The 16,593-nt window shown below is 41.7% G+C and overlaps 1 protein-coding gene across 4 annotated transcripts; it reads right to left on the bottom strand.

The window, feature by feature from the left end:
* Positions 1–2,169: 2,169 nt before the first annotated feature.
* On the bottom strand, positions 2,170–15,931 carry pla2g6 (phospholipase A2, group VI (cytosolic, calcium-independent)). 4 transcript variants are annotated; one of them, XM_075464009.1, is made up of 20 exons: positions 15,869–15,931; positions 15,003–15,223; positions 14,457–14,666; positions 13,298–13,478; positions 12,960–13,147; positions 12,578–12,674; positions 12,131–12,313; positions 11,572–11,680; positions 9,599–9,715; positions 8,445–8,535; positions 8,081–8,244; positions 7,843–7,993; positions 6,383–6,519; positions 5,978–6,055; positions 5,158–5,312; positions 4,993–5,044; positions 4,458–4,573; positions 4,177–4,250; positions 3,106–3,269; positions 2,170–3,003 (listed from the first exon to the last, which is right to left on the bottom strand). In XM_075464009.1, the coding sequence occupies exons 2-19, from the start codon at positions 15,215–15,217 to the stop codon at positions 3,125–3,127; spliced, it is 2,463 nt and encodes an 820-aa protein (XP_075320124.1). In that variant the 5' UTR covers positions 15,218–15,223; positions 15,869–15,931; the 3' UTR covers positions 2,170–3,003; positions 3,106–3,124. The 4 variants fall into 4 exon arrangements, with proteins under 4 accessions (XP_075320124.1, XP_075320123.1, XP_075320125.1 ...); XM_075464008.1 differs by having other exon boundaries at positions 2,170–3,269; XM_075464010.1 differs by lacking the exon at positions 5,978–6,055 and having other exon boundaries at positions 2,170–3,269.
* Positions 15,932–16,593: the final 662 nt, after the last annotated feature.

The raw sequence follows: 16,593 nt of genomic DNA, 5'->3' as shown, positions 1-16,593 counted from the left end.
TTGTTCCTTTGCAAACCAAAGAACAGTTACAGAACTATATATAATATAAACAGCTTATTTTTTTTATTTATTGTTTAAAAGATTTAAAAGATCGTCTTTAAAAGATTACTAAGTGATACATTCAAGTTACTCAGGAGCTGTCTGTTACCGCAAACTTTCAAAATGAAATGTGACACAGAGTCTAGCTCTTAGTCTTAGGCTCAGATCCACTCTGCTCTTTATGGAGACCAGCTTGAGGGCAATTAGTTACTCTTTGTCATCAGTGTTCCTACAGATTGTATTTTTTTAACTTGCGTCATGTCAAAACTGTAGAAAGTGTGTAATGGGTCAATACATGACTGTTTGGGTTTTCACCTGACGCTCACACAGATGCTTTGGCCTTGTCTCGCTGTTAGGTGCTTTCTTTCTTAAAAAATGTTGTGGCTGGACAGTGAGCGCGACAAGGCTGCAACCTTGATAAGTTTTTCACACAAACACACACACACAGGCAGTCAGGCTGCAGCTGCTGTGGGTACCAAGCAGTTGCTCATATTTTTTGTTGAATCTTTTAGATTTTGATTTTAATTTAAAACAGTGCTAAAAGGAAATGATTTGTGGTCATGAAGCCCAATTGCATGAAAGAAATCACAGCCAGTAACCGGGGTACAGCAGGGAAAACTACTGGATGCATAATCGGCAAGTTTGGAGAAGGAGTGATTAATTGCTACAGCAGCATAACACTCTAAAACTGTAATACTGAAAGCACTAACTGCTACTGGGACAGCGCCGCCCTCTAAAGCCCACATTTAAACTGCAATAATGGGAAAGAAAAAAGAGTAGGCCTGAATGGAGGTCAGCGTGGGCAGGGCAGCCTCCTGCTTTGACTCCACCAAGCAGTATGAAGGAGGATAAGCACCCCTCAGTGAGGCACGAGCCTCCCTGAAAGGATTTCCACCTCTCATTATGCACGCCGCTGTGTTCGACTAGCTATTACCAATATTTTAGACTGAGTGATTTACATGTAACAAAGGAATCCAGGTGGCAGCACTAATTTCTACCCGGACAGCAAACAGAACATCCATGTGCAGAGATCTTTACTCTCCTCTGGCCTCTTCTGTCTTTGAGTGATTATTGTAAATGCTCTGATTTCTAAATGAAGTATGAAATGAAGAATAATTCATGCTGACACATCATTTTTGTTTAATTTCAAAAATCTAGGACCACATGAGAGCATGCATGCATATTTTCTGTTGTGTCACTGAATAAGCTCGCCATGCTATTGTTGTCCACTTGAAAATAATCTAAAATCCATGCGTGGTCGCAACAACAAGTGTTGGGTTGATGAAGTTATTTTACCAGTAATGCAGTAAGAGATCAGCAACAATGCAAACATATCAAGTTTGCTCCAATTTTGTGGTTTTACCACATGAACAGGTGTGTATGTTCATGTATGCGTCCAGTATTGTTTATAAGCAGCAAACCGTTATTATTAGGGACCGAGCTGTGAAACTGCAAGGAGTGCCCCCTACGATATTTCAAAATGGCCAACACATTGGGGTAAGTTTTGCGTGGGACGACGAAATTCGTTACACTCATTCGTCATGCCCAGACGCACAAAAAAGCCTCCTGACACCATGGTGCCAGGTCCACAGAAAGTCGGCCATTTTGAGTGGAAGGTGCATTTTGGAAGGTGTGTTTTTGCCCGTTTCTACACCTCACATATGATCAAACTCCTCCTACAGATTTAATCTTTACGGCTTCAAACTTGGCCAGGTTACTCTTCAGCGCCTTCCCCGACGTGCGCACAGACTCGGTCCGCTCAAGGCTGCTTGCAGCTTTAATTCATATTGGTCCCTTTAAATAGCACCTGTCGCTTTATACGATGCTTTTTCTGCTCTTGGTGCCAACATGTGAAGACGTCTGACCTCTATGCGTCACATTTATTAAGATATCTGACAGATATTACAGTAATTAGAATATACTTTTGCTTTCTAAGTCTACCAATAACTATACGGGCCTGTTTACTTTATCATGTTGATTTGTTTATTTGCTTGTTCTTTACAGTTTTATCTACTAAATCTTCATTAGACTCAATTAGCCCACAGTTTAACAATCAGCATTCTTTGCTAAATCTACAGAAGGAATTCAATTCAGATTTATTAAACTACAAAGAAACAGTCAAACATCTGCTGTAAATAGTAATATAATTTATTACCATACTAGTATACACATCAGTTATTAATTCAAATACAAAAAAAAATAATTGAAAATGTGTTGTGCAGCTAGCAGCAGGTCTTATACCCCTTTGTCATTCAGTCAGTTTTCGCTGCAGCTGCAACAGCACATGGTAAATACAGGCTCAAGACAGGAAACAGTTACTGTGCACTAAGATGTTTAGAAGCGTGTGCGTTATTTGTCAGGTGTTAGGCTACATATTGTGTTTAAAGTCAGTATAAATGAGGTACAAAGGAATGAAAATGTGCTGCGGGAAGATGAGAGGAGTTGGTACAGATAAATAAGGCAGAACAGGTTCAACATCGTCATCATCCAAGCTGCACTACAGAGTAGTAGAACACACATTTTCTGGTGGTAATGCAGGGTTGCTTTGATCATATAGCCCTAGGGAAAATGTCTGCGTCTTGAGTGGCTTTGTGGCTGTTTTGGACATGTGAAGAGGGAATGAAGAAAAGGGTTACAGTTTCATTCAAATAAACTGGCAACTTTCTTTGTAACTCAACACAGTGGGAGAGTGGGGAGGATGAAAGTTAGCCAATGTCATAGTTCTGTTTGCTACTACTTCCTCTGAAGCCCCTCCTTTGTGCACAGACCTCAGAGTCTACAAACTGTGCTTCAGTGGTTCAAACACAAACTGTACACCTGATAAACACAGCAGTGAAAAGAGCAGTGATGAGGTCACATGATGCTACATCACCTGCCTTTCCAAAGGGAAGTCAGAATTCAGTCATGTTCTGTGTTAGTTTCCAATGCTGCTGTGCGTTTTAATATGCTGCTCACTGTAGTCTTCTGTAAGAAACAGCAAACCAACAATGACATCGCAGTTTGGAGGCAGCGTCGTAGCTCAGTTGCGTCTCCTCCTCCTCCCTCTCTTATTTCCTGCAGCCTCACTTTTAAATGTCTTGTGCTTTCAGTTGCGTAGTAATAGTTTTGCTAGAGACTGCAGGATCTCCCTCTTCTCATACAGGTACATCTGGGTTTCCCACAGCATGTCCACCAGAACGGCATCGCTCACCTCATCCAGCATCACCTCCTGAGACAGCTGAGGACTCAGTCTGTGCAAAACACAAGTAACACAGTGTATACTTAAGTTTCAGAGTCCTTAAAAAACAACTAAATAAAGCAGAAATAATTAATGATTGAATGATTAGATGGTTGTTTGATTAAAAAGCTTTTACATCACCTCTATATGTACTTTATAATTCCCATGCAACCACTCTAAATATTTTGTTAAACCACAAACAATATCAAACTGTATCATCATATTTTCATCATATCCTTTGCCAGTGGCGGCTCCTTCATAGGGGCGATTTGTGCGACGCACTACCAAACACGGAGTTTTTTTTTTTTTTTTTTTAATCTAGTTGCTAAGGTGGGACTGATCTGCTGTAGGCAAACTGGTTGTATATGTCATTGTCCAATCAGATTAAGGTTGCGCCTGGTGTTGCTACGCCCATTTAGTGCGATTTCTGTCAGGGTCGAATTTGCACCAGGAAGCTCCCATTGACATGAATGGGACCTCGGTTTTTTTCAAAAATCCTGCGATGGTTAAATTTGAAAAAAGGAGGCATTTTATAAACAATTTTGTTTTGCCAAATTTCTTTTGTGCTTGACAGTCACATAAATGATCTCCATGACTCGGGTAACTTTGCTACTTCTGCTCTTCAGCTTCTGTGAAGAACACACATGCAGGATAATTTACTAATGTTCAGTTCTCCCTAATCCACCAAACCGGCAACAATCAAACACGTTTTCTGTCATTTATCACTATAATCGACGTGGGCGAGAGCAACTAAACGTTTTGTCTAGACAAGCTGATGAGTTCAAACAAGATGAGAATTAAAGAGAAAAACAGAATGGGCCCTGAGCTAAACGAAAGGGTTAGGGGAAGCTGTATCAGACAAAGAGCAGAGACAACAGGAAAGACGAGCCAAAGACCCGGCATGTTCATAATCAGCTGACCTGCGGTAGATGGTGTCGATCATTTCACACCAGGCTCCGGCTCTGTCCACAGCACAGCCATCAGAGTCTGTACACTGTGAAGTCAGAGAAGAGAGAGATCACAGTCAGAAAGACAAAGAAATACTTTGAATATGAATATATCGAAAATAATGTTTTGTTTATATGTTATCGTGAAAACAATATCAACAGTCATCAAAGACATTCAAAAGGGTGCAATATAAGGGACCGAGTAGCAAAACTGATGGTTAGAATCCAATAACACAACAGACAGACACACTCACGCAGTCCACCAGCATTTTGCCCAGCTCCTTTGCTCCAACAAAACTCTTGGCCAGCTCTAAAGGGTTGGATGGCCTGAAGACGTCCACAGAGCTCACCACCTCCTGTGGAGGTTTACCTGGAAAGACACAGGAGCACGTGCAGAAAGCACGTTTACAACTGGTGGGATTATACTCCAACACACTGACCTCTAGCTTTTGGTTTGCAAGGAAACCAGATGAGATGCACCTTTCCCCAATCAAAACTAACTCATAGCTTTAGCTATTATTTAGAAAAACGATAACTACAATTCATCAGTGTCATGGAATACTGTATCAAACAGCTGTTGCAAGGACAACAAACTTGTCACACTAACTGGAGCATAATGTTATTTCAAAGTGATGGTTGTACTTGTCTGGCAAATTGCAAAACACTTCAAATCAATACAAATAACAAATACCTTATGCGCATATAAATAATGAAAATTTATATACCAGCTGAAGATGGATATACAACACCTTCGGTATTGCAAACTGATCTCTTAATTAAGTGACCTACCTGTACCAAGAGAGACAACTATGCCCAACTTCTTGATGTCCCCGTTTTGGCCCTGAAAGAGACAGAAAAAAAAAGATAAATGAAAGTCTTGCAAATCGAATGGGTTATAAGTGAATGCACAATTTCTGTAAGAAAAAAAGGGGACGCAGCAGTGGAATCGTTTACCTCAGCTTTTAAGGCCTTGTTGTACTGATGGATTTCTGACATGGCGTCTAGTGTTGGGTTATTGGCCAGCAGCCCTCCATCCAGAAAGCGGCCCATTGGTCGAAAGTAGGTAGGAGCAGCACCGCTAGAGCGGGCAGCTCTCCACACAAGTTGCTCTGGTATAAAGAAAAGATCTGAGTAAGACAAAAAATCTGCGACTATCAGCCTGTGTGCAGATTCTAAGTCTCCGTGCTGCAGGACTCTTTGGTTAAAGTTAAGTGCTCAACACTTCGATTAATCTATTGCCAAAAATGCTAAACAATATCCATAAGTATGTTTCTTCTTTCACCAGTATAAATCGCATCATTCTTTAAAAACAAAAAAAAAAAAGATATTCTGCCATTTCAATAATCTCACTTTTAGGTTCAGATGCGGATGTAAAAGCAACAACTAACAATCATCTGCCAAAACTGACTCTGTGCCTGTAGCATGCATCAGAAAACCCATCTTTATGAAATTTTTACATCCTCCAGGGCCATGTTCCTCATCTCTGGTCCTTGGCGGCCACTTCCCTGCAGGTTTTTATGTTTCCGTGCTCCAAAGCAAATTAAATGTCTCTCCTCAAAGGTTTGGCCTCAAGTTCTGCACAAGCCTGTTAAATGAGCCATTCATTTTAAGATAGGTGCGCTGAAGCAGAGAAATATCTAAAATGTGGAAACCTGGAGGGCAGTGGCCCCCTGAGGACCAGAGATGGGGAACACTGCCCTTCGCTCTTTCTTTGGAGAACATTCATTTTCAATGACTTTAAGTCTTTCCCCTGCACGCACGTATGTCCACACACCTTCATCTGTCACCTTCCTACGCTTTCTGGGTGGCTCCTCTGTGTATCCTACTATCAACACATCCTCATCCTCCCATCCTGCAACAACAACATGGCTGGCGCTCAAACAACACAGCACAACGAGACTTCTTCATGAATGTGATGAAATACAAACTCAGTTGTAGTTTGTTTTTTTCCTGTTCAATCAGAACGCTCCTTATCTGGCTTGTTTGCCTGAATTAAAACAAAATTGGTTTCATGTTGGAGTTGCCTCATCGTAGAGCTCAAAATGTGTGGATGAACTGCTTACGTTAGTGCAATCCAGTGGCATTATGAATGCTCTCCACATTCCCTCTGATACAAAAAAAATTATATTTTAAGACAAGTGAAGATGGCCAACAGACTCGATAGTTTATAATAAAACACCTTGTGGGACAGTAAGAGGCTTGAAGGTAGCAGTGGTGGCATACGGGGGCTCTCTGTGTGCAGATGGAGGGTCGTAGTTCCTGAAGATATGTAGCTCGCCTGGATGTCTGTCAGCTAGAACACTGGTCACCATCACTCTGTGCAGAGAGAAGTAAATGAGTGCAAAGAGAAAACTAAACCCTTTGGCCCTCATTTATCAAGCCGTCGTAGAAAGCATCGTAGATATGAGCGGAGAACTCGTCGTACGCAGAAGCTCAAGTGAGATTTACAAAACATGCGTACCACACCAATCCCATCGTAAAACAGAGCGGCTGTTGATAAATCTGGCGGGTGAAATCCATCGTAATGATCCTAACCACGCCTTCTATAAAAGGGCCGCACCTCTAGATTTGCGACATGGATAGACAAAAGACGGCAAAGAAACGCTGTCAACGCTGTTGACAGCTGGGACGGCTGTCAACAGCGTTGGCGATGTAAATCGCAGACCGGACGAGTTATGTATTTTCCCCTACTGTGATGGTCAATAAAATGTGATAAACTCCAGATTAAATGAAATCTAAAATTGAACGATGTTTTACTTTTTCTCCAATAAGATCAGGAATAAGTGGTCCGATATGAAATTGGCCACAAAAAAGGTCGCAGCTCTCGGACGCAGCATGTCACAAACAGGGGGGGGGGCTCTGATCCAGGTTTGGATTTGAGTGCCTTGGAGGAGAGGGTGGCTGGCCTGATCGGAGCTACGTCTTTTTTCCTTGAATAACAGAATGTGCAGGCTGGTGGGATCTCTGGGTACGGGGTCCTCTGGATGTACATCTGGAAATGGCACTCCATTTTTTTGGGCAATGTATGGAGAACCCCGCATGCAATAATAATATTGCATACCTTTTCGGGCGTATATAGAAGGGTTCCCCCGCAGCCGAGAGACAGATCCACCTGCCCTTTAGGTGCCCTAACCTCTCCACAGTGCGCAGTGTTAAAGCGCCTCTCCTGTTCGGTGTGAGGGTGCGCGGTTGAATAATGAGCCATCACTCTTCCAATTACGGAGTTGTACTTGTTTAATTTATTTAATTTGCGTTTATGTTTATATTTATGTTGAAGTCAAATAAAACATGGGCCTTCTTTGAAGTGATAAGTCTGTAATTTTAACCTAGAGATTTGTTGCGACTCATGAGGCACGCACTAGTGACGCTGCTGTTTATGTATGCTATTGCAGTCACCGCAAGTCAAAATGGAAAAGTGCGTACACGCCCTCAGACCTGTCGTGGCGATTTCATCTTTCCTGCGCTCACGATGGATTTGATAAATGCCAACCTTTGCGCAGAAAAGAACGTACACACGACCTACGCACGTTTTTCGTCTTACGCAAGTTTGATAAATGAGGGCCTTTGTGTCTGAAGTGTTAGAGGCACTGAATTGCTTTTCTGCCACACTGTATGTCACATTCTAATATGAACTGTTACCTGGGGAATCGGACGTCTGTCATCTTGGTGTTTTCTCCAAATTCTTTCTTCAGGAAGTCCTCCAGTGGCGCTGATTCGTAGGGTCTTGAGCCTTTGAAAACTTGCTCCTTCATCCTAAAGTATAAGCAGCGTAAGTACTCCATGGACTTACCTGCACAAAGACGAAACACCATTATTGTTCCAATGGCACATTAAGCGGTATAAACTCTGTGAAGTGTATAAGCAAACAAACACAGACCGTGGATTATGGCGAGAGCAAGGATGCCCCCCGTGCTCGTGCCAGCTATCCAGTCAAAGAGCTCTCTAGTGGGTCGGCCTGCTTCTCTCTCCAGAGCAATCAACATCTGGATCAGCACCAGGCCTTTAATACCGCCACCGTCCAGAGACAACAGTCTGTCCATCCTGCAGGACAGGAGAGGAAGAGAATTCATACCAGAGCTTAACATCTGAAAAATGACATGCTTTATAAAACACTTTAAATCACATTGCAAGTGAATTCTGAACACTGAACCACATTTGTCTACAAATTTAAACAGTCCACTCATCGGCAAAAACATTCTTTTTATGAACTCAATCCCTCCCAATAATGGTCCCATACTCACTCCCTTTTCTCCATTTTTGGGCCATCGGCTTCAGTTATTCCTCTGTTAATTGCACCCATGGCAGCCCCAATGTACATGATGTCCTCAAACCCTGCAAGCCAAACACAAAAGCCATGAATCCAAAACAAACACGTCGCATAAAATCCATGCATAAAGGATAGAGAGGGGAAGAGGACGCTTGACAATAGGTCTCCAAGCTTGGTTGCACTGTTTGGAAACGGAATGTGCATAAAAATGATGTCTGTCTCAGTATCTGTTTATGAGAAATGTCTGGGAGCACAGCAACTCTGCCTCACTTTTTGTTTTAGCCAGTGCTAAGATGTCAAAATCAAAATAACACTCTACACCAGAGGTCTTCAACAGGGGGTCCGCGGAGGTACTGCAGGGGGGGGTCACGAAATCTTTGGTTGATTAGACAATTTTTAACGATTTTTAAACAGTTTTTTCTCACAAATTGTGTGCAAACGTGTGCCATCCGCAGATGGTTTGAGGATTCATTGTCAGATCTACATGCATGTTTAAAGTTAAAATCTGTGGATTATTTGAATAGCTCAGTGTTTTATGCAAGATGTTTGTTTATAAATGGCAGTGGCACGGCCACCCTGTACCTTGCACATGTTTAAAATAAAAACATGAATATATTAACCTGTGTATTATTTGAATAGCTTAGTATTGAATGTACAATAACAGAGTAGCTATGTTTATACACGGCACTAGGCCCCGTTAAATATAAAACACAATTGTATGCCATATAAATAGTAGGGGGGTCCCTGCTCCAACTCTCAGGGACCCCCAGGTCAGTTTGGGGGTCCCTGGCCTGAAAAACGTTGAAGACCCCTGCTCTACACTACAAGATGCACCCATAATTAAAACAGAGGAACATTTTTTCATGCTGCATTTTATCTGAAAAAACACTCGTGTTTGAAATAATGACATCAACACAACACTACAAAAACGTATTGTTTAAATTGATTTATGACAATTCTACATCAGTGGAAAGTGAAAAAAAAAACGTTGTTCTGGAGTCTAAGATGTTCAGTAAATACATAATAACCATATAAAAAAAGGACAATGTCGTGAAGTTAGAAATTCTCAGTAAAGACCAAAGCGGAAGACAGTGAGGGGGAGGCGGAGCTGCGGGACGATGGCGTTACCTATGCCTTGAGGCTTGGTCTTGTAGGAGATGGGAGGAGGACTGCCAGGGGAGGGAGGAAGGCAACGCTGGACTCCTACACTACACAGCATGTCCAGCAGTATCTTTCTATTAGGACCTTTTGTGTTAACACAAACACACACAAGCAAACATGTTAGGCATGCACAAGTGGCACGAGCAGCACAGAGAGGAGACAAATTAAAATGGAGAGATACACAGAAGACAGAGAAGGACAGAGAGAAAGCAAGAAGACAAGCAAGTTGTTAGCAGTTATCATGCTATTCAAAAGTGAACAACAACAAACTCAATTTACCAGCATTTCTGCACCAAGTGTGAGTTTTTATAGACAGGGAAAAACGATTGATGTGTTACTCAAAAACGTTTATAAATCAACAATCACTCAAATTCAGGAGTATGCCTGGATCTTCTATAAGAAATCTAAGTGATACCCGCTAATAGCTGAATACGGTTTAGGCCCAAAATACATCTGTGATATGTTCAGAGAATTTAAAACCCAGCAGAGCTCTTAGATCCAAGGAATCAGGTCAGCTGGTCCAGTCCAGAGTCCAGACTAAACACGGAGAAGCAGCATTTAGCTGTTATGCTGCAAACAAGTGGAACAAACTGCCAGTGGAGATTAAACTTTCACCAAATGTAGACATTTTTAAATCCAGGTTAAATACATTTCTGTTCTCATGTGTCTATGCATGAAATATCTTTTAACTTATCTAGACTGTTGCTTGTTTTTAAATTCATTTAAATTATTTTATTTGTTTCTCTTTATTTTCTTTTATGTATTTTTAATGCTTCTTACACTCCCTGCTGCAATTCTTTTATTTTATGTAAAGCACTTTGAATTGTTTGTACATGAAATGTGCTATATAAATAAATTTGATTCGATTTGATTTGATAATACAGGCTGCAGCCTGTAATTCTCAGGGTGATCTTAGGCCGCAATGTTATACGATATTCACAACTATGTCCTTTAGAACGTGTGATTTACTGTACGTCCAAATGCACAAAGGACCCTCCGTCTCCACATTCGACTGCCTTGTTTTAGGGCAGCCCAGAGAAGGAAACCCGCTCTACAGAGGGCCTTTCACGAGTTTCATGGCCATGGGGATTTTTCCTTTATGTTTGGAAAGGAAGAATGAGGTGGGAGGTATTCAGCTGGTTTCAACCTGCAGTTCAATGAGCAGCTCATGCCACTGCAATCTACACACTTGACCTTTAAGGCTCATCACATATTTATCAGCTTACTTAACTGTAAATAACAACCATCTATAACACAGTCGCAGGGAAATTTGAATACAAGTGAATTCAATCTCCAGCTGCTTAATAAATATATGTTTCGTTATGTAAACTCAGGTTTAATCACTGATTTCTGAAGTGATGGTGTAATGAAAACACCACGCCGACTCATGGCTTCAAAAACATTTTGAATCCCATTTGTTTTTTAGCACTGCCCTCTACAGTTGAGAAGCAGTTACTGTATGCTGAATGCTGAGGAGGGATGAAAGAGCCTCTGAGGGCCAGTCATGTCCAACACAATCCAACACCTTTTAAAGGGCGTGATGAAAACTTTACAATCATGTTGCCTCCAAAAGACATCTCAAACGTTGCTCTCAGTTGCTGTAAAACAAAATTTCATAGAGTGAGAACCTGCCGTGAGCATGGCTTAAAGTGATTTATTATTTTCATTCTTGTCAAAAAGAACTTTTTACACACCTACTTCCATGCAGATCTCCGCCCTCTACTGTGCAGCACATGCTTTTGAACATTACTCCACAAGATCACACGTTTTTTTTGTTAAGTCAGGCACATTGCGTTCTTATTTCATTATTAGTAATCACAGTTCAAATCCAGACTTTAAGAGGTTAACATTCATTTTATGGCCAATTCAGTCCTTGCATACTTCCTTGCGTTAGACATTGTCATCGCCTACCAGTTTAAGGGTTGTGGGCTCTTGCTTACCTTTGCTGGTGCGTGCAGCGATGAGTCCTGGAGTTTCTCCCAGGTCATTGTGGATCTCCACATCAGCCCCAAACACAATCAGAGCTTTGATCAAATCCAAGTGGTCCATCTAATGAGCGAAGTCACAAAAATTGTGCTTTTTATTTAGTACAGCTCCAAAAATATTTTCTCAAACACCTTCAGTCACGTTAATCTATTCAAAACGTTCAGTAATTTTGTTGTTTTTTTTCCAGGGAAAAAACAACTTGCGTCAAAACATTTAAAAACCGTCAAGTATGACAATCTGCCAGATTCCACACAGGCAGATCTGCACAGATCCTCCTTTCTCCTAACTCTCCTAACGCTGAGAATTAAAACCTTCAGTATTTTCTTAGGGTTTTCCCCTTCTTGCTGATACTGTCTTGCAAAATAAATAAATTGATGATTGCAGCCCATCAGTTGTGGAAGTGGAATTCTTCACACATTTCTATCTTATTTCATATTCATAATGTCAGGATTTTCAGTGAGACGTTTCCGTTTTTACCCAAAAGATCAGAAAAACTCATTGTCTAGCACAAACCTTCATGGCTAGGTGCAGAGCTGTGTTTCCATCCTGACCCTTGAGGTTGGCATTCCCTCCGTGGGTGAGCAACACCATGGCAGCCTCAAAGCGTCCCTTCTTGGTCAGAATGTGCAGGGCGCTCTCTCCTGTCTTACTGAGGTAGTTAACTTGACAGCCGCACTCCAGCAGCATACGACACATCTGACAGAGAGAGACCAAAACAGCAGACATTAAGTTAGTATCTGACCCTTCAACTGAACTGAACACCCACAGCTGCACCAGTAACAGGCAATCACCACCTGACAGGGAACTGTGTCACATATCTATCCAGGATGAGAGCTTTTTCTGCACTGCTTGAACTGACAAAGAAACATCTATTCATGTTTGAACACGTGCATTTTTCCAGATGTGTACAGCCGCAATAGAAATGTGTTATTTGAAAACACATGATAGGGTATTTGTAACCTCAGCGGTTTTGGTCCAGTGCAGAGGCGTCCCTCCATACACACAGTCTTCAGCTTGGAGCTGGCCTGGGTCTGCTTTGAGGATCTCCTCCACACAGCTGACAGACAAAGACATAAAACAATAAGAATCATTCTATGTTCACCACATATTCACCAAAGCACATGATTTATCATTTCCAATCTTACAGTATATACCAACACATTGCAAAACTCAGGATATAAGGCATTCATCTACAGGTGGAGATATAACAGGAGGTCAGAGGGGGAACCAGGGAAACCCATCTCTTCTATCATTGGGGGAAATACAGTTTCAGCTGAATCAATTCTGTTTGGCAGCAACGAAAACAACCCATTCTCTAAGTCTTTGTCTTTCACCAACTCACCCTTTCTCACTATATTTCATGGCGGTGTGGATAGGGTAGCCTGTGCTACCAATGACATCACACTTGGCCCCGCCCCCCAGCAGGGCTTTAACAGACTCCACACGTCCCAAACGGCAGGCCACATGGAGCGGCGTCTCCCCGTTCTTGTTCAGCTCATTGACCCCCGAGCACAGCCGGGAGCACAGGACCTGAATGTGGAGCGGGCAGCGTGCCGAACAACGGCAGAAAGCAGAGAGCGAGTATGGTGTTATCATAAAGTTCTGATGGGCAGTGACCTGCTGTCCGTCGTTCAGTGACACATTAAACTGGCTGAACAAGTAAAGGCCGCAGAGTCTTACCTGAACGATGACAGGGGTATCCTGCTTGGAGGCACAGTGCATGGGCGTTTCTCCATTATGATTTTTGATGTCGGTGCGGGCCTGGCTTTCCTCCAACAGCTCCTTGACACATGCCAAGTCGCCGCGCTCACACGCCAGGTGCAGTGGCGTCTGACCTGATGCATCGCGAGCATTTATCTGACTGGAGGCGGAAAGATGTTTTCTTACTAATAAATCTGTAAGGATCTCAGCAGACTGTACAGGTGGTATTGCACGCTTTAGACATTTTTTCTTAAGCATAGAACTAGTCCTGAAGTCCTTTTCCACTTTCTCAGCAGTCCTAAAGTTCTAATCCTGTCAGGAGATTGTGAAAGCTGGCTTCATCGAGCTCTTGCTGTTGGGTTGGCTTTTCAAAAAGTAGCAAGCTTTAAAATCTAATTTGGGCGCGTCCCATCAGAACATTCCAGCCATTCCGACCTGACACTTCACGGGAAAACTGCAAGCTTTTTAAATGAGGATACAATTAAATTACTTTCATCTTTTCAAGATGGCTGCTCACATAACAGTTCCCTTAGACACAACATTCTTAATTGACTAAATAAGGGAGCTCCTGAAACAACTTGACGATGTTATGGCGATAAAAGGCTCAAGACATTTTACATCACACATGGTGCTAAACTAATTCCACTGAAAACCATCAGATTCGTGAAAAATTACATTGAAATTAAATTAGGGAATCTGAGGAATGGCTAACAGCTAAATTGTAGCTAATGATCTAAAAGCTTCAAAATAACTGTTGAGTGTTTTGAAGCCCTGCTGATACAAGTCAGCTCTAAATTATTAACAGCACTGAATGCATTTAGCTGGCACTCCCATACTGACTGTTTACAAATCGTGTCTCTGTTGAAGACATTTGTGCATCATAACTTTTTCTTCATTTGGCTGTGTGATAATGAAATAATCAAGATGTCAACCTGCTCTCTACCAGAACATCCGACATAGCACTAAAAGTCAACGTTTATTCCTATATTATCACACATTCGAATACGTCATTTTGGAAAAGTGAGAAGTGGTATTGTTTGAAACGTATCTGACTAATACACCAATCAAAACAAATAACTTGCAGATTCAAATACACTGGAGCAGTGCAGAAGAAGAAAATCAACACCTCCCATCTTACCTCTGAACGTAGTTGTGTTTGAGACACTCTCTCAGGCCCGTTTCCACGGCGATGTGGGCCGAGCTCCAGTCCGGGTGGCTGCGGATGCAGTCCACGATTGTCTGCGCGGTCTCAGCCTTTAGAGGAAGTATCTCATAGAAGGGTCGAAGTTTGAGGGCGTACTGAGGGAACCAGTTCATTGCATCCTCCTCTGACACCACCTGGAACAACCTGCAGACGGTTCAGTTGTTACAAACTGGAGTCAAACTGCAGATGAACTATATGAGGAGAATTTGAATCCTGGCCTATGGGTATTTGATAATACTTGTTGAAATGGTCGATTTCATATTTAGGTCAAATAAGAGTAACGACTCATTTTTATCTAGTGTCATAAAGAAAATAGACATATGGACGTGGTGAAAGTGGTTAAAGAGCCACACGTCAGATATTTCAATCGGACATTTTGAAAGAATCTTAAAACAATTCTTCAGAGAATCAGATCTGCACCTTTAACCTCAGATCAATGTTCGTACAACACGACCATCACTTGATGGGATCCATACTGACCTCAGCACCACAGTTGGTGTCTCAGGGCACATAAGCAGACAGTCCCATGACTGGCACTGGGTATTCTTGTACAGGAGCATGCGTCCATCTTCTTTCAACAGCTCCTTGCCTCCTCCTCCATAGTCGGACAGCGGCACATCTCTGACCCGGTAAGGGTTTGTGAAGAGGGTTGACACAGAGGAAACTGTGTCCAGCAGCCGACCCAGAAACTGCATTGTCACCTGAGAAAACAGAGATGAGAGATAACTGAAACAATCTACACTCAGAGTCTGAACTTCGCGTGGCAGTACATGGAGTAACATGGAGTAACATTAAGCTCTGCCCATTTCTGGTAGCTCACTTTGCATTACCACAGCCTAGGGGATTGTTGCCAACATTAATGAATTATTTATTTTATCCCAGGACAGGATGTCATCCCTCTAGAAAAGCAACAAGTGAAATATCTCGGATATTACATTTTATGGCTGCACACAGTGTTTAATACAAGGCTAATTGAGTTGCGACCTCCAATTTGCAAACCATAATTATCAACGTTATGTGTTTTAATTAGCTGGACTAAGGTTAGCTATCAACCACGTCCCCTCTTAGTCCATGACCTTCTTCTTGCTATGAAAACTGACCATTAAGGAGGCCTGTTCCCGTCTAAATGATGAACAAGGAGCAGCATTCATGTTACTCACGAGTTTCAAATCACCCAGAATGACACCGACGCTAAAAGCAGTTTATAGCGCGTAGACTCAAACACCTCTCAAACATTGAATTTATGACCTTCTGACTGTAATATGTTTTTGGAAGAAAAGATATTACAGTCGGGTATCTGCCAACCGGAGTTAATCACATTAGTGCTACAAACCCAGTCAGATTACCTGTTAGCTGCTCTCTGCGCTGACTTCTGACAGCTACATCAACAGCCGCTCCCGCAACCAACCTTGCTGCAAATCTTGATTGACGCGTGATTGTCCAATCAAAGCACAAGGACTTTGTACATGCTGGGCAAAAAGGGTGGGACTTGATAAATAAAGATGCTCGGGTTTTCTTCACATCCGAAGAAAAGCGACCTTTGACAAAATAACTCTCTTATATAAATCTTAGCCTGTTGATAAATATGCCCACTGCCTTTCTTTGAGCATCCAGAGAGAAAATAAAAATGGGAAAGAAAAAAATATTTAATTTGGGAAGGGAAATTTAAATGTTTTATTTATTAATTTGATTTAATTTTCCTGTGGAACATGACGATGTAAGATGAGCCAACAAAGATAAACCACGATAGCTGTGGTCACTTTAAACATTAAACAGCTCTATTACATGAAAATTACCCTAAAAGTATATATGTTATATACTTATATGTTATATGGCACTTTTCAAGCCTAAAAAGCAACACAAAGTGTTGCTAAAAACAACAATGACAAATCAAATAAAAAAATAAAAAAAATAAAGTTACATCGTAACGAAAAACACAGAAGACACTCAAAAACGCTGTAATTAGTTCAGGCTACGTTTGACAAAATGTGTAATTCTTAGTTACATTGTCAAAGATTTCTTGGCAACATTTTCATTTCATCCTTAAAACGTGGCATGAATAATAAATCAA

The sequence above is a fragment of the Odontesthes bonariensis genome, chromosome 4, assembly GCF_027942865.1.
Source record: "Odontesthes bonariensis isolate fOdoBon6 chromosome 4, fOdoBon6.hap1, whole genome shotgun sequence".
In the NCBI taxonomy this organism is placed as follows: Eukaryota; Metazoa; Chordata; class Actinopteri; order Atheriniformes; family Atherinopsidae; genus Odontesthes; species Odontesthes bonariensis.
This window is presented reverse-complemented; position numbering and strand designations above follow the sequence as displayed.

What these genes read in the sequence shown, in the direction of transcription:
- pla2g6 (XM_075464008.1), bottom strand. Translation starts at nt 15,217, where the DNA reads ATGCAGTTTCTGGGTCGGCTGCTGGACACAGTTTCCTCTGTGTCAACC. An exon ending in ACACCAACTGTGGTGCTGAG is followed by an intron (nt 14,667 to 15,002) that starts GTCAGTATGGAT and finishes AACCGTCTGCAG; the next exon opens with GTTGTTCCAGGTGGTGTCAG. An exon ending in CCAAAAATGGAGAAAAGGGA is followed by an intron (nt 8,245 to 8,444) that starts GTGAGTATGGGA and finishes CCTGTCCTGCAG; the next exon opens with GATGGACAGACTGTTGTCTC.